We start from the raw sequence: 23,583 nt of genomic DNA, 5'->3' as shown, positions 1-23,583 counted from the left end.
TTAATATTGAAGACAAAAGTTTATAGACTCAACTGCTGGGATGGCCTACATACCTTTATTAGATGTATTAATGTATCCTGGAGCTGAGACTTGCTGAGAATAATGGAAGGCTTTCTCTGATTTTCTGATGTTCCAACAGTCAGCGGAGAAGGGGCATTTGCTTTTCTCTCGAGGTCTGCAGACCTTGTAACCGTCTGCTGGAAAACACTTGGGGACAACAGGACCGAAGACACTGCCATGGTTGTTGCAGTAACCAGTGTGGGGCCTGTGACCTGCAGGGGAACAATGGTCATGAATGAGGCTCGTTAGCTGAAGGATGAAGAGTCCATTTATTGGGAAGCCAAGTCTGATACCACAGAAAGGAAGTATGATCCCAGTGGGGATGCAAAATAATAACAAACCTATGATAAATTAAGAATGTAAAGTTTTATATGAGGAGCAGGGAAATGACTGGAGGAGGGCATGAGGGAACCTTCTGGAGTGATGGAAATGTTACATATCTTGACTGGTACCCAAGGGATGTTATGTATGTTAAAACTCGCAAAACACCTACATTTTATTATGGGTACTACACATCAATAAAGTTTTGCTAAAAAAAAAAAAAAAAAAAAAAGAAGAAGAAGAAGCGAAGGGTTATCTGAGTAGCTCAGTTATTTGAGCGTTTAACTCTTGGTTTTGGCTCAGGGTCATGAGATTGAACCCTTCCTCAGCCTCCATGCTTGGGACAGATTCTCTCTTCTTCTCCCTCTGCCCTCACCCCCACCCCCTGATAAATAAATAAAATCTTAAAAAGGAGTAAAAAACACCCAGTTACATGAAACATTAGTTTCTTTTGTAGTGTTCAAGGTATTTATTATACCACCACAGGTATCAAAGACACAAATAAAACTTACACATAAAACGAACACCTACCCCCTTTCCCCAATTAGATGTACTTGTACGCTAACAACAGCTAACCAACAGAACACACTAAATCAGAAATAATCAGCATTTTTAATAATTTCTGCATCTGACAGAATCAACAAACATCTCAATTTCTCCTTCTCCTGTCACCCTCTTCGTTTACAAATAGCCACAGTGTTAAGGGTGTGGCTTCTGGGGCCCGAGTCATCCAGTCTGTTTTTGATGCCGGCATCGCCCCCACTGATTCCCAGGCGGCAGGACAGGCTACAGGGAAGAGGAGTTACCACCACCAGGCAGGAGCGGGCTGCAGTTTCAGTTCTGAGACTTGAGGCCAGGCATAAAGGCTCAAAGGTAAATGGGAAGGTAAAAGTTCAGGAACTGAAAACAATCAGCGTGCACTTCAGGGCTGGCAGGTAATGGAGGGCGGAGACAACTTCTAAAAAGGGAGGCCAGCGAGCAGAGCACACAGGCCCGGAGCCTGAGCAGGGTGGTGATTCAACCAGGCATCAGGGCCCTTGCAGGACAAAGAGTACTTCCTCCTCATGGAAACCAGGCTGACATGCTCTCAGCCGACAAACACCGAGCCTGCCCCTCTCCGTACGGTCAGGGAAGGCACTGACCGGAGACCAGAGACCATGACCGGAAGCCCATTGGGGCCCCACAGCAACCAACTCTGCTGGGGGAGCAGGGCAGCCTGGCCCAGAAGGGCACCTGAGAGGGCTCCAGGCCCGAAAGCTACAACTTGCCACTCAAGCGACAATGTTTTACTTCATGCCCAGAGGAAAAACCTGAAGATAAAGTGCTCTTCAAAGAAAGGGAGAACTTACCGGGATGGCGCTGGGTAACACCTTAGGCTGGGCAAAGACTTCAGGATCCTGGTTTTGCTGCATAGACTGCAACGTTAAAAAGAAAAGATGAACAGACTTAGCAAGCTTCAATCAAGACTTCCTAACTACTGGGGATAAATTCACTTCAGCAGTTAAGAACAGTGCAGACACTACTAGTTCTGCCTCAACTGCAGGGCAAGGGCCCTGGGACGCCCTCCCACCCCCTCAGTCTCCCCAAGAACAGGACTATGTGCAGAACCTTCAAGGCATCTCTAAGGAAAAGAGTGGGGACATCCCACGCACGGTTTCGCTGTTGAATCTGTAGAGATGCCACATCCTGGTGGCCTGAAACCTTGATAAGGTGGCGTGGACTCTGGATAGGGGGCGCTAGACAGCCTTCATCTAGAGTCACACCTCCACATGCAACGTTTTGTCCTTATTCACTGGGAGACAAAGAACTTCTTGTTGTAGAGCAAATACATTTAAAATTCAGTAAAGCCGGGGTGCCTGGGTGGCTCAGTGGGTTAAAGCCTCTGTCTTCAGCTCAGGTCATGATCCCAGGGTCCTGGGATCGGGCCCTGAGTTGGGCGCTCTGCTCAGCGGGGAGCCTGCTCCCCCCCGCTCCGCCTGCCTCTCTGCCTACTTGTGATCTCTCTGTCAAATAAATAAAATCTTAAAAAAAAATTCAGTGGAGCCCCAGAGCCTGAAGGAAATGAGAGGTAAATGCAAATGCACACGTGCGTCGGGGTCCCTGCAAGGAGGCACAGTGGAGAGCCGGGCGGCGCTGCGGCAGTTCAGGCCGCTGGCCAGGCTTCCAGAGCAGCAGGCCCACCGCAGGGGTGTGGTACTCATCTGTCAGAACATTCTCTCTCCGTAGACGTCACAAAACCTCAACAGAAATGGCCCAAAAGCACAGTTTCAAGATAAAACCAAAACACTGTTTTCTGTCTTTCTGTACAGGACTTTGAAGGAATGGAACAAAACTGTCCATCAACTACGAAATCACATATAATTACTATGATGGACTCTCTGTACACTATTATTTGGTGAAATATTAAGATTGCGGGTTATTATTAAAGGGCACAGGGCTGAAATCCTGGTGACTCTCACCTGTAAACTTGCCAGCCTCATCCATCACTGAGGGACAAGCGTCTTCACATCTCACCAGCAATCGACTAACAGGTCCCACTGCTCGCACTTGTTAACGAACCCACTGGTCCATACTCCCAAAGTCAGGCCCCCACCAGCTCAAGACTGGGTAACCGCCTGGCCTCCTTCCTGACAGTGGTCCTGCTTCTGTCTTCTCCTTGCCCTATTCACCACCTCTGCTCAAAGCCCTTAGGAGGCCACCTGCCCTCCCTGGGCTCTGAGAACAAGTCAGACTGCTTCACATAGTTTCCAAAACCCTGCTGACTGGCCAGTAACTTCACCTCCAAGCTCCTTCTGCAGGAGATCCGACCACACTACAGGTCTTCATGTTTAGTAAATGCTGCTCATCTCCAGGCCTCTGCACATGCTACTTTCCTTTCCTTGTCTCAAACACTCTTCTCTACCTCTAGGGAAGGTCTGATTAACTTCTGCTGAGTCTTCAGATCTCAGCTGAACATGAGCTTCACTAGGAAGCTTTACTTGATCCTGTATCTCCAAATCTGGGATACTGTTACGGCACCCCAAGTGCACCTGGCCCAAAGTGGGCACTCAGTGAATACCGAGGGAACTGGGGATGGGCCAAAGCTGGGGATAATCTGCATCCTCGGTCCTGAGTCAAATGTGGACTTCTGGACTTGTGAGGCAGAAACAAACCAACCCTCTACAACGCATGCCCTGATAGGAAAACATTGGTGTGGCTTCTTGGCTCCACCAGCTGCTATCTCTGGGGCAGTGGAACTGAGTCACACCACCACGTACCAGTGATCTGGCTGTTCACTATAGGGCTTCTTACCTCCCGTCTTCCGGCCCCGGATGTACCTAACAGCCATCTCTTTGAAGGGACTGCGTCCTAGCGGTCACTGTCAAGGCCTCTGAAGCTTCCCCCACCAGTCAGAGCCACCCAGCCTCCCGCCAGTACCTGAAGGGGAGCAAGCACCATGTTGCTCAGGGATGCTGAGGCTCGAGCTGCTGCGGTCTTGGAGGGAGGCTCTATGAAGCTCTCGGGTGTGGCTAGCTGGCCGGCTGCTGGGGAAAAGCTGGGTGCCACGGCTCCTTTCCCAAGAGACTGCGTCTGTATTTGGTCATGCTGTGGGGTCAACCTGAGTTTCTGGAGAAGATCCACGCTTGGGAGGGATGTACCAGCTGTGTTTGTCACGCTCAGGGGGGCCCTGAAGGGGCTCTGGGTGGCAGTCAGATTGGCATGGCTCAGCTCAGGGACTGGCTGGCTCAGGAGTGGAGACCTCTGTCTCGGCGTGGTCTTCACCGCCTGTATCATGGTGGTGTTTCGGGGTAAGCTGGGCGGAACCTGTGCTGTAGGAGCTTCTGCTGGTAAAGTGGGACTGAGCACAGGGTGCAGTGGGATGGCATAGCCTGGGGTCTGCTTGTCACCAGACTGTGTGATGGAGGCAGGAGTGATCAGCACCGGGGTAGGGACTTCAGGTGGGACTGAGTGGTGGGCAGCAGGATGGACACCCAGATTTTCCGACTGAGGGGCTCCTCCTGACTGCTCGAAGGAAAATGGTAGGAATGAGCTGGTCTCTTTCTGGGAGGCATCTCCTGGCAGCCTCTCCACTTCTTCCGAATCCAGACCCACAACAACTGGCTGTTCCTTTGGCAAAGAGGTTCCAAACAATTCTTCCACTGTCAGATGTTTGTGTCCAGATGGAGCAGACTACAAAAAACAAATCGAAGCACCCAATGAAAGAAATCTCTTGCAAACCAGTGTAACCAAACTTCTTTCCCATCAACCAAGGATGGTTTGTAGAAGCAAGAATGGATGGAGTCTGGAACTAAGGAACCAACAAACTGAAGATGTGCTAGGGATTAAGGCCAAATCATCTCCCTACGCTGGTGGGCAGAAATCTGTATTTATAATAAAACCCAAGTTTTAGGGGCTCCTGGTATAATGTTAGAATTTACCTTTTTTCCTTGGCAAATGGCTATAAGGCAATTATCTTATCACAAAGTTAATAGTGATTAATTGCCCTATGTCAGCAATGCATATAAGGACATAGGGATCAAATGTCGAGTAAGCAATCCTCCCTTTGTTTTTATATTTCATAGCTCTTGATAAAAAGCTAGCCATTGCACCTTAGGGACTAAGTTCCAAAAGACAAATTTGACCATTCTGTAAATAGCAGGCCATTCCTTCCTACCACCAAATCACAGAATCCTTAAGAAAAAGCAAAGCACTTATGTCTGAAAATGTTAAAAGTTCCATCTATTAGAGTGATCTGGCTTGCTGATACCACTGCAATGATCTGAAGGAGAAATATTTATGCTTTTTACTTCTGAGCTATCCGTACCTTTACTTTAAGCAGGATGGCCATATTCACTTACCGTCTCTTTTTTTTTTCTCTTTATCTCCAAGGTGCCAGGGCCTGTTCTGACCTGGGCCCAGAGGACACAGTAGGAGTAACAAAAAAAAGTCTGACCCTCAGCAGGACTTATGTTTCTAGTGGGAGACTAACCTAAGTACTTTGAAAACACTAAGCAACCTCAACATATGTTTTTTCTTTTCTTTTTTTTTTCCCCCAGTAAGCTCCATGTCCAGTGTGGAGCCCAACGCGGGGCTTGAACTCACAACCCTGAGAGTTAAGACCTGTGCTGAGATCAAGAGTCAGATGTTCAACCAACTGAACCATCCAGACACCCTTGATATACGGTTTTATTTCTAAAGCATGTGGACTAGTTACTCAGATAAACATTTATGTAGGAAAAGACAATTCACTGAAACACATGGCTTTCGGCACCCGAGAAGGCCTAGAAAGGCCCGGAACTACACTGCACCTGAAGCACAAGCACGAGAGCAGGAGGGTACAACATTTCTACAGGAAAAAAACGCAGTTTTTCCTCAGGCAAATGTCTGTTTCATCCATGTGATCAACAATTACAGGTTTCCCCGGCTATCTGCACGTGGCGGGTGCCTAGGAAATGTTCATTAACTCAAAATGGCATAAAGTAAAGCAGCGATTATTATTAATTCATATGGAAAAATTTTGACCATTTCTAGACCCCAGAATAATATCTTTTGCTTTTTTTTTTTTGAGATTTTATTTATTTGTGTGTGAGAGCTAGCAGGGGGGAGAGGCAGAGGCGAGGAAAAGAATCTCAAACTGCTCATTGAGCGTGGAGCCCATGATGGATCCCATGACCCAGAGATCATGACTTGAGCTGAAACCAAAAGCTGGACACTCAACTGACTGAGCCCCCCGCTGCCCCTCTCTTCGGCTTTTCAGATACCTCAGCACAGATCCTGCTAATAGACGCACAGAATACTTGGAGACAAAGTGCAGGTGCTTAAGACCCAGGGATGCTGAGTGCGGTTCCCAGGGCAGGGGCTCCGCGCAGGGTGTCACTGCCTCTGTGGTGACCTGCTGCCACACAAACGCCAAATGTTATTTTTGCTTTTTTACCTTTTCTCATAAAAGCAAAAATCCTCTTTGGATTTCTTTCAGTCAGCAAGACAGGTACTGATACAGGTCTTCCCTAAAAGCAGAAGCGGCTTCATGAGAACTTCTGAAAAGGGCGGGGTGGGTAGGACACCCCAATGGGGTTTAGCGGGGGCTGTGGACACCGCGCTGGGATGGGCGGGGTGGGAAAGGCGGCCAGCACCCAGGACTGAGGCTGCCGGGGAGCGCACTTCTGAGGGTCAGAAAGCTAAGGGAGTGCCACTGTACAGTCTCTCGCATCACCTGCTGGGGGAGTGGCGCCAGTGCGGCTGCTGGGGCTGAGGAGAATGTAGGTGGGGCGCGATAACAGTGGTGAAGACGCGGAGGCCTCCCCCGGTTGTAAAAAACTAATTTCATACCAAACCACTTCTTAGAAAACATTTTTTAAAGAAGATTCTACTTATTTATTTGAGAGAGAGAAAACAAGCAGGGTAAGGACAGAGAGAGAAGCAGACTCCTGCCGAGCAGGGAGCCTGATGCGGGGCTCGATCCTGGGTCTCTGGGATCATGACCTGAGCCAAAGGCAGATGGTTAACCAACTGAGCCACCCAGATGCCTCGTTAGAAAATACTCAACAGGGGCGCCTGGGTGGCTCAGTGGGTTAAAGCCTCTGCCTTTGGCTCAGGTCATGATCTTAGGGTCCTTGGATCGAGCCCCGCATCAGGCTCTCTGCTCTGCAGGGAGCCTGCTTCCCTTGCTGTCTCTCTGCCTGCCTCTCTGCCTACTTGTGATCTCTGTCAAATAAATAAATAAAAATCTTCAAAAAAAAAAAAAAGAAAAAGAAAAAGAAAAGACTTAACAAACAGAATTAATGTAATATATCTTGGCAAGTTAACATGACAAGAGGCTTTTTTAACTGAAGGAATTCTCAAATGGCAGATTCAGACCCCCCATTAACAATGCTAGACTAGTAAGACTACCTTGTCACAACACTTCCTAACACCTGAAGGGGATTTTCTAGATTCAGGATCTTGGTTCAAATACAAGGCAGCACTGACATCTATTATACACTGTGGAGGTGAAAAAGTGCAAAAGATGTGTATGCTTTCATTTATTTATTTTTCTACTTCTGAAAAAATTGTATAGCTTCGGATCTGAAATCAAAGATACCGAGGTTCGATTCCCAGCTGTTAATTGAGGAAATGACAGTCTCTCTATTGAGTTCCCCCATCTGAAAAATGGGGACAACTGTGGCAATTACTTCCCAGAGCTGCTGTGAAAATGAAATTCTCAACGTGATGCCCCTGGTGCCCAACAAGCATTCAGTAAGTGGATGTTGGCGGTTCTCATTATATGAACACCATACAGTCTTAACAGCAATCAAGATAAAGTTGTTTCCATGTTTTAGGGAACATCACATAATACATTGGGATATTAAAAGTTCATCAAATCCTTCCGGAATATCATACCCGCAAAATGTAAAATAACAACACAGCACCTGATGGGCTATCAAGGTTGAGTTATTATAATATCACCCTGTCGTTCCCTGATGCAAGGAGTCATTAAAGACAGTTGTTTAACATTTCAAATCCATTCAGTGTAACTCAAAACAGACAGTGAATTCTCACTTGGGACACACTTCTCTGTCCAGGGCACATAACTGGAGCAGGATGCACAGGTTCCATCTCCCCCAGGCGAATACTGACTTACTTCTGGATCTCTGGCATTATGAAGGCCTACCGAGGAGCACAAATGTAATTCCTTTTCCCCGATTTCTAAAGGTTACGGTAGGGGTGCCTTGGTGGCTCAGCCAGTTAAGAGTCCAACTCTTGATTTCAGTGTGGGTCATGATGTCAGAGTAGTGAGACAGAGCTCTCCACCAGGCTTTGCACTCAGCAGAGTCTGCTTAAGATTCTCTCCCTCTGCCCATCCCCCCCACTTGAGTTCACGCTCTCTCTCTCAAATACGTAAATCTTTTTTTTTTTTTTTTAAAGATTTTATTTATTTATTTGTCAGAGCGAGCAAGAGCGAGCACAGGCAGACAGAGTGGAAGGCAGAGTCAGAGGGAGAAGTTATGGTAAATATATGTACCCAAATTTAGCAGTATAACCACATGGGAGTGTAGAACTCAGCGGCACTCAGGACACTCACAATGCTGTGTAACTAACCAAGATTTCCTTCCCTCATCCACAGCCCCGATAATCTCCATTCGACTTTCTGTTCCTATCAATCTGCCTGCTCTGGGCACCTCGTTCAAGTGCAGTCACATCATATTTGTCCTTTTGTGACCAGCTTCCTTTGCCCAGCATCATGTCCTTGAGATTCATCGATGCTGTAGCAGGTGTCAGAGTCTCCTTCCTTCTACAAACGCTGACTAGTACTCCACCATGTGCACATCCTACCTCTCATTTATTCATTCATCTGAGGACTGACATGAGTTGTTCCCACCTTTTTGCTACTGTGAATAATGCTGCTGTGAACATTAGTGCAAAAGTACTTGTCTTCATCCTTGTTTTCAATTCTTTTGGGTATATACCCAGGAATAGAATTGCTGGTTCATATGGTAATCCCATATTTGACTTTTTGAGGAACTGTCATACTGTTTTCCAAAGCTGCCGCACCATTTTACTTCCCCACCAGTGCTGCAAGAGGGTTCTGGGTGCTCAACACTCTTGCCAGCATGCTGACCATTTCTAGATCTTATTTGAAAAGATGACTATTCAAATCCTTTGCCCATTTTTGAATTGGGTTAATTCCCTTTTTTTAAAAAAAGATTTTATTTATTTATTTGACAGAGATCACAAGTAGGCAGAGAGGCAGGCAGAGAGAGAGGAGGAAGCAGGCTCCCTGTTAAGCAGAGAGCCCAATGCTGGGCTCGATCCCAGGACCCTGAGATTATGACCTGAGCCGAAGGCAGAGGCTTAACCCACTGAGCCACCCAGGCACCCCTGGTTAATTCTTTTTCATACACATTATGTTTAGAACAAAATGGTCAAAACTGCTTAGCAAAAAAAGTACTTGAAAACCACACCAACTATTATTCATTAGCACAAATTATGTAGATCTTTACCACTACATTCTATTTCATACAGATGTATATATACAGCAAAAGTATTTAGGTAAACATACTTTGAAAAATACAGACCATATTGGGGCTATTTTGTGGAAACTCGAGTCTTTCCCAGGTAAGAATACAAATATTTTTATGCTACAAGAAAAGGATTCGGGCACCTGAGTGGCTCAGTCAGTTAACTGTCCAACTTCGGATTTTGGCTCAGGTTGTGAACTCGGGGTAGTAGGATTCAGAGCCCTGAATCAGGCTCTGTATTGAGCTTGGAGCCTGCTTGGGATTCTCTCTCTCCCTCTGCCCCGCATTCCCCCAACTCCCTGCTCATACGTGCGTGCTCTCTCTCTCTCCCTCAAAAAAAAAAAAAAAAAAAGAAAAGAAAAGAAAAGAAAGAATGAGTAAACAACAGGACCTGGGGAAAATTCAACATGAAATATACCTTAGCCTTCAAAACATGGCAATTATTCAGGTAGCAATTTTCACCTGTTCAATGGAACATAACTCAACTTTTGAAAAATTAAAATTACCTGCATGTAAACTTGGAATGTTTTTACACTTTAAAGAAAGGTATTTCTGGGGCGCCTGGGTGGCTCAGTGGGTTAAGCCGCTGCCTTTGGCTCAGGTCATGATCTCGGGGTCCTGGGATCGAGTCCCGCATCGGGCTCTCTGCTCAGCGGGGAGCCTGCTTCCTCCTCTCTCTCTCTGCCTGCCTCTCTGCCTACTGGTGATCTCTGTCTGTCAAATAAATAAATAAATAAATAAATCTTTAAAAAAAAAAAAAAAAGAAAGGTATTTCTAATGGTTTAAAATTGACTTCACATTAAAAAATGAATCCATATGGGAAAGCCCTGAACCCTGACCGCAAAAGCAGCAGAAAGTTTCCAGATTTCTCCACTGGGGCCTCCCTCTAACTTTTGCCCGGCCAGAAACATTCTCAGACTTTTTCTGGAATAGGATGCATAGTAGGGCATTAGGGTTTCAGGGGAATCTCACCTAAGAAGGGACAAATGAAGAAGAAGCCACAGACAGAACACTCATCGAGTGGGAGGCCCTGCGCTAAGCACTTCACCTGCATTACTCTTCTGATCAGTGAGGGCCACCCTATTATCACTACCATCTTGCAGGTGACACTCAAGTACAACAGAACCAAAGTCAACCTAGTCCTCATGGTAAGTCCACATTCTTTTTTTTTTTTTTTAATTTATTTATTTGACAGAGAAAGAGAGGTCACAAGCAGGCCTCCCCGCTGAGCCTGCTTGTGACCTCCCTGCTGAGCAGAGAGCTTGATGCAGGGCTTGATCCCAGGACTCCGAGATCACGATCTGAGCTGAAGGCAGAGCCTTAACCCACTGAGCCACCCAGGCACCCCTGGTAAGTCCATGTTCTTAATCATTATGCCCCGTACTGACTGATATACCAACATATTCCAGGTGAATTAATCAACTGGATGGTGAAAATGACTTCTAGAAAACAGAGGTGTATCGACAGCTTGAATAACTGAGGGGCAGCAACAGGTCAGAATGTACTCACTTTTAGAAATACATATCACTGGCTGAATCTGTCATGAGAGGGAAGTGAACAAAGCATGCTTCTCCACACAAAAGCTTTATAGTCTCTGCATTTGAGAGGACCCCTCTCTCCCTTCGTTGCCCACGACCAGAAAAACTGCCAGGCTGCTCGAGTAGTTGGCCTTACTTATTCATGAATTCATCTTCCCTCATCCACAGAAAAGGTGAATTTTATTCTTCCTTCGTCTGAATTCTATGTTTTGCAATGCTTCACTTCTATCAAGTGTTAGTCTGACCATTCCCCTTGCGAAATGGAATTCAGGGAGCAACAATGTATGGTGCACAACAAAATTCTAGGCTTCACACTGCTCCTTCACCCCACAGCTCTCACCAGTTAGGGAATTTCCTATTTCTGTCTGGATCTATGGTGTCCATATCGGATTTCCTACCTGGTCAGTGTACTGGGCACACCAGAAGCTACGTATTTTTTTTTTTTTTAAAGAATTTACTTATTTATTTGAGAGAGATAGCATGAGCAGGGGAAGGGCAGAGGGAGAAGGAGAAGCAGACTCCCTGCTGAGCAGGGAGCCCAACATGGGGCTCGATCCCAGGACTCCAAGATCATGACCTGCGTTGAAGTTAGATGCTTAACTGACTGAGTCACCCAGGTGCCCCTATATCCCTATGCATTATTCTTAACCCCAGGAACCCCCCCCGCCAATTTATATATATTTATATATAATGTACTAGATAAATAGTCCCAAGGGAATTTTAGCAAGTGAATTATTAAACTGAAATGGAATTTAATCCGTGAAGAGTTGACGGCATTACTCCCTCCGCGGCACCAGATGGCAGTGTTGCCCAACAAGTGTACTATCTGTGTGCAGGGCTGCTGATGGCTTTAAGATAATTTTAGACAAACACATGGCTTCTGACATTATCCAGATCCCAATATTCTACAAAGTTCTGTCACTGTGGCCTAGAAAATGGACTTTCAGAGGGATGTGTGAATGAAAGTGCTCCTCAGAGGGTCTAATTCTCTGTGTATCCACTTCAATCCTGTGTCTCCACAGATCCGTCACTGGTGCTTTTGATGGAAGGCCGAGCATACAACAGCTCATCACTCCCTTCATCTTTCAATGGACAGTGTTTTATGGCTCTTAAGGCATTCTTCCGGGTCCACTTCTTCACCCCCCCATGTGTTATTAACTTGGCTTGAAAGCTTATTACACAAAGTCTTTAATGTATAATACAACAGAATCTGTGCATGAAAATAATTGTCCTTAAACTTAATGACTACGATTCCTTTTCCGTGCAGTTACCCTATTTGTGACAAATGAACTCAGTTGTTACTGCTTTTAAGACAGTGGAAATTTTGTATCTCTTTATCTGGGTGGTAGTTACAATGTTTAAAAGTTACATCTTTAGAAAGTTATAAGGTTTACACTTGAGATTTGAAATTTGTTTACTATTTGTTAATTATATACCAGTAAGAAAATACTCATCTCCTAAAGCAACCAGATTTTTACAAAATTACCCTGGGTCTCACTTTTCACACACACACAATAATATTAGTGCTAGCTTCATCTCACGGTTTTATAATTTCTGTGTGAAGAGCTATTTTCTGTACAATAAAAATGATGCTAACACTAGGTGCCATGGGACTTAAGAAACAAAGCCAAGGGTATTGTCTGTTTTCATTTGCCTGGAAATTTCTGCACAGTTACTGTTTCCTCTCTGCCTTTCTTTCCCTGGCCGTGGCCACAGGTATTGCTCCAACCTGCTTCCGTGCCCATTTAGTCGAGAAGAGCGCGGCCTGGCACCTGCCAGACTCTTGAGAGACAAGGCTGGTTTGCTGCAGTGCTGAGGCCAGACTCCAGATACTGGGCTTGGCACTGGCAACTTTTTTGTCGGTCTTTTCAGAAAGCAGGCACTGATTCCCCAGCCTAATTTTAACTATAATATGGATTTGTAATAGGAAACCTCTTCTATCCCAAGGTCTGTGTTCTAAATGGTTCTCTGGGTCTTGGATCTGTTCCTTCATTTGGTTCTCACAGTTGCTCTGGGAGTTAGGCAGCACAAGAATCCTTAATCCCAGGACTCAGAAAGGAAAGGGGAAGTGACTCATGAGTCAAAGAGGGGATGTGACTGGCCCAGTGAACACTCGGGCTGATGCACCAGGCAAGAAGGAACACAGGGATGCTGTTCCTTCTCTCCCTCAACATTTATTTTGTAAAAATTAGATGTTATATAGCACAACTTTTAACAAACGTTTGACCTTCAGAACTCTAAATGCAAATACAGTAAAAAATGGAGCATGGGAATGCAGTATAAAAAATCTGGCTTAAGTTATCACCTAAACACTTAAAAACATTATGGATATATTGCTGATGGGAATGTTAATGGTACAGCATCTCTGGAAAACTCTATGGCAGTTTCTTTTTCTTTTCTTTTCTTTTTTTTTTAAGATTTTACTTATGTATTTGACAGTCAGAGATCACAAGTAGGCAGAGAGGCAGGCAGAGAGAAAGGGGAGGAAGCAGGCTCCCTGCAGAGCAGAGAGCCTGATGCGGGGCTTGATCCCAGGACTCTGGGATCATGACCTGAGCCGAAGGTAGAGGCTTAACTCACTGAGCCACCCAGGCACCCCACCTATGGCAGTTTCTTAATAAACTAACACACGGTATTACCAAGTGACCCACATTTGCATGCCTACCATTTTCCCCAGAGGAATGGAAATCTGTGTACAAATACCTGTGCACAAGTGTTCAAAAACCTGTGTGCAAATGTTCACAGAAGCTTTACTCGCAATAGTTAAAAACTGAAAACAACCCAGATGTTCCTTCAACAGGCAAATGATTAGAAATGGTTAAACAAATCTTGGTACTCCCACTTGACTGGGCAGCAGAATAAAAGAGAACAAACCTACTGATAAACCCAATAATTTCAATGACATCTCCAGGAATCATGCTGAGTGAAGAAAGACACTCCCAAAAGGTTATATATTATATAATTCCATTTATGTAACTTTCTTGAAATGACATTATAGAATGGGGACAGACTAGTGGCTGCCAGGGCTAGGGATGGGAGGAGGGAAAGGCAGGAAGGTGTAACAGGGAGTCAGTGTGACAATGTAAGGGCAACACGAAAGACCCTTGTGTTGATGTAAGTCTTCGGGATCTTGATCATGGGAGTGGATACACATAGCTATGCAGGACATTAAATCACACAGAGATACATATATGCACAAACACACAGAAATGAATGTGAAGACAACTGAGCACATGTGAACCACATGGGCAGACTTTGTCAATATCCTGGTTGTGATGCTGTACTTTACTCTGCAAGCTGTCGCCAGTGTGGAATGGGTAAAGGGTATGTGGGATCTGTCTGTATTATTTTTTGTAATTGCATGTTTATCTGTAATTATCTCAAAGTAAAAAGATTAGTTAAAAAACTATGGGTTTTGGGGTCCTGGGCTCGAGCCCTGCAATGGGCTCTCTGCTCAGCGGGGAGCCTGCTTCCCCCTCTCTCTCTTCCTGCCTCTCTGCCTACTTGTGGTCTCTCCCTCCGTCCAGTAAATAAATAAATAAATAACTTAAAAACAAAAACAAAAAGCAAAAAACTATGGGTTTTGGGGTGCCTGGGTGGCTCAGTCAGTTAAGTGGCTGCCTTCAGTTCAGGTCATGATCCCAGGGTCCTAGGATTGAGTCCCACATCAGGCTCCCTGCTCAGCAGAGAGCCTGCTTCTCCCTCTCTCTGTGCCTGTGGCTCTGCTTACTTGTGCTCTCTCTGTGTCAAATAAATAAATAAAATCTTAAAAAAAAAAACAAAAAACAAAAAACAACACCCCGTGGGTTTTATACTTGGTATCTGTTCATTTATCAAGTCATTGGCTATAAAGAAAACTAATTCAGTCAACAAACATGATAGATGCTAGGTGCTGAAAATACGGCAATGAACAAGGCAGGCAAAACCGTCTGTCCCTATGGAGCTTACAGTTAGATGGGGCGGAGACACAGTATGCCCAGTAAAGAGTATCACAAACCTTGATAGCTGGTGAAGCCATAGGGAGAAAGTAAGATAGAGGACAGCAGTACGGCAGGATTGTTCCTTAAAACAGGGTGACCAGACAAGGCTTCACCCGTATGGAGGACACTTGAGACTTGAAAGAAGTAAGGAACAAACCCAGTCTGGGAGGAAAGTATTCCACACAACGGGAACAGCAAGTGCAAAGGCCTGTCCTGACGCAGGGGTGAGTCTGGCACATGCATGGAAAGGCAGAAGAGCCAACGAGGCTGGGGCTAAGTGAGCAAGGCAGAGAGAGAAGATGAGGCAGGGGTTGGGGGCCAGAGCAGGTTGGGCCTGGGGGACCACTGGCATGGCTGATTCAGTGAGAGGGGGCACCACTGGAATGTTTTAAGCAGAGGAACACCATAATCTCACTTAGGTCGGATCAGGGTTACTCTGGTGGCTCGGTGAAGAAGAGGTAAGAGGGTGGTAAGGGCAAAAGTTCTACAACCAGAGTGGGGGCTCCTGCAAAATCCAGATGGAAAAACGGACAAATGGCAGAAGTAGACATTAGCATGCTGCTGGTATGCACCTTGACAGATAAATGACAAATCATATAACACCGTGTTAACATCCTTACAAAATACTACTCTGTGTTTTGTTACCGTGGACAAAGCTAAGGCTTTAGTTGTACGGACCTTGTCTTGTGACCCCGATGGCGTCTCTTCTAGAGTCTCGGTGCTTCCCAGATTGGAGAGCTGACTACTTGGCTGTAACCCGGGGCTGGAGATATTGGAGTCACCCATCTGATTCTGCAATTAAAAGGAAAAGTATATCATGTGAAAACTTTGCTATTATTTGGGTAGCAAAACATCATATATACTAAGCTATCAAAATTAACATGTCCCCGGGCTGAGGTTTGGGGCTTTTTTTTTTTTTTTAATCTAGTCTCTTGAGAGTGCTCTAAACTGTTTATAGTGTCTGTTTTGACATGGGTAATAGTCAGCAGATGCTGGATCAGAGAGCTCAAATGTAACTTTAGTTTCTAGAGTGTGTAATTCCACATCCATCTAGTGATTTTTTTAGATTTTTTTCTCTTTCTCTTTTCCTTTTCTTTTTTTAGCACAGTGTTAGGCACTCCAATGTTAAAAGAATGGCTCAGAGGCATTTTTTTTCTATTCAAATGACTTAATCCTTACTTCTTTTACTCAGTGTTTCCCAGTTATCTAGAGGTGAAAGAGTGTGGGAAAGCCTATGAAGTACCTTTTGGAAACATCTAGTACTGAAGTAGCGGACAATTCTCCAGGTCACATAGTGCCCATGAGGTAAGTGTGGCCACCAGACAGTCCCACAGCATTGCTGACTACATTCCCTGTGCAGTACTGTTCATCCCCGGGACTCACTTGTTTTCTACCTGGCAGCCTATACTTCTTAACCCCTTCAACTATTTCACCTGCTTATGAAACAGCTTCATCTCCCACCACCTCTTTATGCAACACCACCATCATCCTGTATCAACACATTATGGAGAATGCCTGGAATTAAACTGTATCAGAGAAAAGCTCAAAACACTGCTCACAGCAAGTTCCCAGAACAGAAGATATAAAATGTTCACAAGCATTTTTAAAATTGAGTTTGCACATAAAAATCCCCCCTTGTTATTTTCAGGAGAGGCCGGATACCTTGGCAACAACCAGCCAGAGCTGAGCTGCAGGTGACCCTCTGATGCCAGGCCAGGCTCTGTCTGCATCGGGTCCGCCCTGACCCGCTGCACGTGCTCCCGTAGCCCATGTGGTTTGTGGGACAGCTGAGTCTCCTATATTAACTCAACATGAGCTACAAAATGGGTTATGCTTTAAAAGGTCTCTGGAACTTCAGATATTTTTTCATACATGTGCAGGACTGTTCTTGGAAAGTTTCCTGAGTATGTTGATGACACTCTAGTATTTGTATGGATTGGGGGAAGTGGACAATCAAAAACTTTCTTGAGGTTAATTTTACAGTATTTGGTAAAAACCTTAAAAATGTCAAAATCCACAGTACATACCCTCCCCAAAGACTGATGAATCACAGACCTGTACCCCTGAAACGAATAACTCATTATATGTTAAAAAAAAAAAAAAAGTCAAAATCCTTTGATCTATCAATTCCATTTCAAGTAATTTACCTTAAGAGAAAATGTCCAACATGAAGACTTAGCTACAGGATATATTTCTGAGTTCTTAAGAGACTCACAAAACCCCCCCAGCGTATTATTTATGTAAGGCATGGAAGGAAAAATATGCAGCTATTAATATCACTGTTCTCTTTTTCAAAGACTTTTCATTCTACCAAAAGAAATCTCACAGGGACTCCCTGTGAGATGAACAGCTACTGTCACAAAGACATTGCTCTTTGGGAAAAAAACTAGTTATGACAGAATTAATAAAATAGACTTTTAAAACTAGTTAATACAAGTAGTGTAGAGAAATGTACCACACACACTGGGACATACTTTTGGAAGGATACATAATCAAGTATTATCAGTAATTATTTCTAGGTGGTGGGACTGTGTCTTTTTCTTCTCTAATCTTTAAATATAAAATACAAACAACCCCACAAAAATCTAGGATAATTTCTGTGGTTAGAAGCAACGCAACAAGGAGCAACTGTAAAGGACTATGGGCTTAGCTATCTTTCTTTAGGTTAAAAAAGGTAAGTTGATCGAAACAAACTATGGGACTGCCAGGGAGGTGTTTACTATAGACTGTTCTTATCTCCAAGCAGTTTCTATTATAAATCCTTCACCCCAAAATCTGGAATTTCATTCACTGCATGACACACAGTGGATGGGGGTTTTAGGGTTGGAAGCACATCCCACTGCTGAGGTGTGGTTTGTACCCTGCCCTTGACTCTGTCAATCTAAGTCTCTACCTAAAGATAAACGAAGGAGCCATCTGGAACCGTGCCGCAGCTGAGAGCTTGCACGCAAACACTGAGATATGAATTCATGGGTCACTGCTAATACCAAGCCCATTTGGTGAGATGACAGGCAAGTGCAGATAAGAAACAAAACTGTTCTTTCAGGAAGCTCCGTCTATGTACAGATAGTTTTCAAAAACAGAAATAATGCGTCATAAAGTAATTACTAAAGATTTGACTAAGTTCCCAAAGGTTTTAGTTTTAGACATCATTTTATTTATCCCACACCATGGGAACATTTTCTTTACAACAGTTAGTTATTCACTACGGTACTCCCCATATTCTTACTTTCACAATGTGTATTAGCCAGAAATCAGGTCAGATTTTCAGACTGCCTGCTTGACCTCAAGAACCTTGATAGCTCTGTGTACAAAAACTAAGCTTCCGTTCCTCTTTCATTTTGTGGCCACTCTCTCCTTAGTCTGAGGGGTAGGCTGGGGCACCTTCTAGAATGCCAGCTCTGGTGTACAGGCCCGACACTTTCTGTCCTGTGTGGCAGCACTGTGACCTAGTCATCACTACGTATGTGTCACAGAGCCCTGGGTTTATTAGTTACCTGTTATCAGAACACAGAAAAGCCTCTACAAAAACTGAAAGAGGCATCTGTGTAGATAATCCAGATCTTATTAAGGACATGAGGGGATCTGGGGGGAATATAAGGTGCCTTGCAAGTACAAAAAGTGATTCTTAAAATTTATTCTCATCCAGTTCCCTAGACATCAATGAATCTACTACAGAGATGACTGCTTTTCCTAATATTAATTTTCACAGATCCAGAAATTCCTCCTAATTCTCTGAGACACTGAGGCATTTGGTATAACTTGAAACTTCTCATGGACTCCACTGTATACTTCTCTACACCGGAAATGGGCCTTCCTTTGGTGTCTAAATAGAACTTCCTTTGTTAGAGGAAACTCCCTTCCAGAGCACTACTTCCAAAGTTTGCTTCCTAAACTAGATTCTTGAGATGCTAAAGGGGAGTTATGTGAAAAATGGTCCTGTGGTTAAATTAACTTGGGAATTTATTATAGGACTCTCAGAGTCTTGAGCATTGCAAAGCCCCATGAAGATGGGGGAGGAGGAGCCACGTAAACAATGTTTCCTTAACTCACTTGACCAACTGGAACCTTTCCGTAAAGATCACTTGCTAACCATGTAGAGGCTAGTGTTAGAGCAGAACCGTTTGGGAAACACACCAGAGAGTGGTTTTCATACCTTATTCCTTAAACTTTGGGTGAGGTGAGGATTACACAAAAAATGAAAGAAAATACTTAACAAAATACAAGTAAAGAGTAAGGTGACAATTACAATTCCACAGCTACAAAGTGCCGCAGTGGGAGCCTTCAGTCCTGCTCCTAGGAAGAGTGGGGCTCTGAAGTGCCCACCTCAAGCAAAAAGCCAGGACAGTTCCAAAGCCACATGTGCAGTTTGAAGACAACTAAGGAAATAGGCACTGCTTGACACACAGCAGACAGTTCGTAAGTGTGTATTAAATAAATTAACAAATGTACTGCAACTTCCATTTTATTCAACCTGGGGAGGAAATGTTATCATTTAACTTTTAAACTAACACACAAAAGACAAAAAAAAAAAAAAAGAATTCTAGAAAAGCTTCACATGTGGGTAAAATCCAAATGTTGCTTATTAAAGGCCGTGAATCCACCACTAATTACAGACCATAAATACACCCTTTAGTATTAGCGGGTGCAAATGATCAAACTACATAAATTCCTAAGCCCTAGCAAAGACTGCGGGGGTGAACAACAGGCAAGAAGCTTTTTCAGAACTACCTGTTGCAGGCTAACTTCTGCGCCCTGAAACCATTTTCTCCCATAGTAATGACAGAAAAAGAACATTCTACACTTTCATGTCAACTCAAGGACTCTGAGATAAGCCAATTTCTTTCCCTGTCTTTTGGACTAGAAACAGTAAGATGCACTTTCTTTTTGGACTAATGATCTCTCCTGGCCTTGAGGTAACTTCTGCAGCACATGAGACCCTGGCAGGCTCCTCCCGTCTTGGTCCTCCCAGTCAGCATCTCACCCTCTCATATTCATCCTTGGCTCTGCTTAGCATCTCCAGGATGTCGATGGGCCTGTGGTCACTGCAGCCGTTGGCCTGGCTGGGACTCTGCTTGTCCCGAGCAGCTTGCTGGGACCGCCGTGTCTCCTCTTCTACAACACTAGAGGAAGAGAAACAGGTTTCAGAAAGACTTCTTTAGACACAACCTGATCCATGAACTCTCCTGGTGCTCGTCTTCTCAGGAAATGGAAAGAACGTCGTAGGATACAAATACAAATACAATACAAATGCAGGGCCTCGGTTAGCTCATCCTGGGACTACGTGACTGACTGCTTCACCAGCTCATGCACAGTGATGCCGACTGATGGTGTCTCACTGTTAGGAAAGAAGTATGGAATCTCTTCTAGCATTGGTGGGAGCAGTAAGTTAAAAAAGACGAAATTATTTCTTTCTCTTTTTTGAAGACTCTTAAGACTCAGTCAAGTACCAGGTAGAGTACATTTTCAAATGGACATGCCAGCGAGACAAAGACAGGCTGCAGAGCTGAGGAGCCCACTGTGCAAATTTTGTACCGACACCGGCCTACCAAAGAGGGAGAGGACCTTCTTGAGAAGAGAGGTCTCAGGGAATCTTCAAAGGTTTCCCTTATTCTCTGCTTAGAAATCACTGAATGGGTGGTTGAGGTCAGGGTGATTGTGGCAATGCTCTTTATTTTGATTGGTGCTTACGCTAATTCTGCACTTGAAAATGCATAAAGCAAGAAAAGTTGAAAGTTAAGAATGCCACTGATAGGTTCTTTTTAAAGTTCATTTAGGTTTTAATCCCAGCTTTAATGAACAGGCTTATCAGCCAAAGATTATTATGGGCACAGACCCAGCTTGATAACTGTATGAACTGAGAACCTTCTGGATAGTGATAAAGATAGGCAATAAAATAATTCAGGAGCAAAAGTTTTGAGTTTTTGTTTGTTTGTTTTTGAATAACAGGAGCAGGAAAAGAACAGGCTGCTCAGTGTATGTTCACTGCTTTAAGACAGCCTGCTTAGGAGCTCCCATTAATGTGTGTGGGATGGTTCTTGTATTTGAAAACATTAAACAATACTAAACAGAGCCTTTATTTTTTAAACAGCAGAATCATTCTGAGTTTTTAACATTCTAACATGTATTATGATTCTCCAAGAAGGGTGGGCTTATAAATTTTCCAAAGTTTATTTGACCATAGAATCTTCTCCTGAGGCGGGATTTGTTTGGAAAATGCTACTTTAAGATAATGTCATTTCTCTATCTAGAGTCTAATAGCTCTGAATAGGATGACAGGTCAATTTTTTTTTTTTTTTTAAGATTTTATTTATTTGACAGAGAGAGCAAGAGAGCACAGGCAGGGAGAGGGAGAAGCAGGGTCCCCACTGAGAAGGAGGCTTATTTGGGGTTCAATCCCAGGACCTGGGATCATGACCTGAGCTGAAGGCAGACGCTTAACTGACTTAGCCACCCAGGCGACCCTGGGGTGATTATTTTTAAAATGAATGTACAATCATAGACTTTCACAGTAGAGTGAAAGAAGACCTGCATGTGATATGAGGATCTGACCAATTAGAATCAATACTGTTTCTTTTATATTCATACTGGGAAAGGAAGATTGTATTGTCACAGCTGTGGGGTCTGCTGCAAAAGAAAAGAAGACTGGAGAGACATATTGGTTATTTCTTGATGGTGGGTCACAAGCAATTTCACTTTCCTTTTTTGCACTTTTCTTCATTTGCCATAATTAACAGGTGCTCCTTTAATAATCAGGAGAAAAAAAGATTGCTATTTCAAGTGACTTGTATTTACACTCAGTTACAGGCTGCACAGATCTGAATCCACCTTTTCTCAAGACTCAGGTCACGCAGCCTATTTCTCCTACCTCCTGCCATGCTGCCTGGCTTGCCCAGGCTGGCACTCCTCTCCCCTCTGACCTAGAAGGGATCTGTAATTTTGATTCGAAAGAAGAACATTTTTTTTTCTTTTCTTTCCCTTTTTTTCCTTTCTCCTTTCCCTCCCTCCCTCCCTTCCTTCCTTCTTCTCTCTCACTCTTTCTAAAGAAACTTTATGCCCAAATAGAGCCTGAACTCCTGACCCCGAGATCAAGAGTAGCGTACTCTACTGACTGAGCCAGCCAGGCACCCCCAAAGGGAAGAACACTTCTAGCAATCACCACTGCTCACCGGTGGAACAGGCCACCTTACAAAGCTCTCCACCGTTGTAAGCAGAAGCTATCCAGATGATGGAATGGACAGGAATGATGCCTGGACTCTGAAAGGCCTTTTCCGATCCAAACTCTGTGAGGAACACCCCTGCCTCTCGCCCTTCTCTCAAATATGCTCCAAGCCTATCTGTAAAATCAGGAATAAAGCTTACTTCCACGAGTTCCCCAAATCTCATAGCCTATATAAATGTTTATTGTTTTGTTTTGTTTTTTTAAAAGATTTTATTTTTTTCTTTATTTGACAGACAGAGATCACAAGTAGGCAGAGAGGCAGGCAGAGAGAGAGGAAAGGAAGCAGGCTCCCTCCTGAACAGAGAGCCAGATGCGGGGCTAGATCCCAGGACCCTGGGACCATGACCTGAGCCAAAGGCAGAGGCTTTAACCCACTGAGCCACCCAGGCGTCCCAAGTGTTTATTGTTAAGAAAAGTTTCTGGCAGAGTGGATTTCCTCTTTAGGAAGAGTCAGCATTTCCTAAGTTTAGTGAATTTTCAACTTTGCCACTGACTAGAGAGGATTTCCAAATTCGGATACAGTACAGGTCTAGAAGTTTGCTTGTTCTCCCACACAGCTTCTCAGTTTCTACAAACATCTTTTGGAATACGTCAATTTCTTTACTTGGAGAATTGTTACCATATTGTGGCTGCGGAACAGTGATTGAACAGGATGGGCACCGACAGGCACAGTTATTGACACATAATATATGCATCCCAGGGTCACCTGTGTTTCAGGTTGGCAGAGATGATATTCTGAAATATGTGGCAAACATAGGCTGTTCACAGGCAAAAGACAGAGCAAGGAAAGATAAAGTAGTCTTTTTTTATCTTTGGTGACCAGAACACCATTTATCACAAAGTTAATGTTAACATATAAGGTATTCTCTTTGGCCATAAATAGGTCAGACACTTAGAACTCTTTATCAACAGTTTCATGAGGGCACTCTAATCACTTTTAATACCTCCCCCGCTTGTAGTAAAACCAGCTGAAAGCATAAGCAAATGTGTCTCTGGGCATTTCTCATGAAAGAACCCAAAGGCTCTTCTTTTCCCTTCTGCTTTCTGTTTCTACTCTCTCTCCTTATTTTTGTTCCATACAATATTTTCAGATAGGCCTTCAGTCTTTTTTTACCTGACATCTTATATGAGGGTTATCACTGGCCTTGATAGTTTATAAAAAGCTCAAACTGGTTTCCTGTAAATAGCCATTAAAGCTAAAAGAGATACAGTTCTCACTTGGGGACCCCAAAGCTCTCAATCCACAGGAGACAGTCTATATATTAATATATTCCAAAGTCCGGATATTTAAGGAAAATATTCTGGATTTCAGGATAACCAAGACTCAGTAAATCTGTGTCTTCTAAGTAATTAGAAGTAGAGTGCCTTTGCTGTAACTTTCAAAACTATAAAAAAGCAGTCATCAAATAAGCAAATGGCTTTGTAAAAAAACAGTTTTAATTAATTAATTTCCTGAGAAAAAGTGGTGTAAAAAGAAAGTGTGG

At 44.0% G+C, this 23,583-nt stretch overlaps 1 protein-coding gene across 2 annotated transcripts in view; it reads right to left on the bottom strand.

Moving 5' to 3' along the window:
- The window catches only part of DCP1A (decapping mRNA 1A), a 59,684-nt gene that overhangs the window by 4,277 nt on the left and 31,824 nt on the right, over positions 1-23,583 (bottom strand). For both annotated transcript variants that reach the window (XR_006606382.1, XM_004738196.3), the window contains exons 5-9: positions 19,862-20,000; positions 15,556-15,669; positions 3,799-4,551; positions 1,731-1,796; positions 54-272 (exon numbers count right to left, since the gene is read on the bottom strand). Coding sequence is in view for 1 of the 2 variants with exons in the window: in XM_004738196.3 (XP_004738253.2) it covers positions 54-272; positions 1,731-1,796; positions 3,799-4,551; positions 15,556-15,669; positions 19,862-20,000 (1,291 nt within the window). In the remaining variant the exon portion in view is untranslated. The remainder of the gene's footprint in view (positions 1-53; positions 273-1,730; positions 1,797-3,798; positions 4,552-15,555; positions 15,670-19,861; positions 20,001-23,583) is intronic.

This window comes from Mustela putorius, unplaced genomic scaffold (genome assembly GCF_011764305.1).
Source record: "Mustela putorius furo isolate JIRA1106 unplaced genomic scaffold, ASM1176430v1.1 tig00000095_pilon_pilon_pilon, whole genome shotgun sequence".
NCBI lineage: Eukaryota > Metazoa > Chordata > Mammalia > Carnivora > Mustelidae > Mustela > Mustela putorius.
The sequence above is the reverse complement of the archived record's forward strand: the minus strand, read 5'-3'. Positions and strand labels throughout refer to the sequence as shown.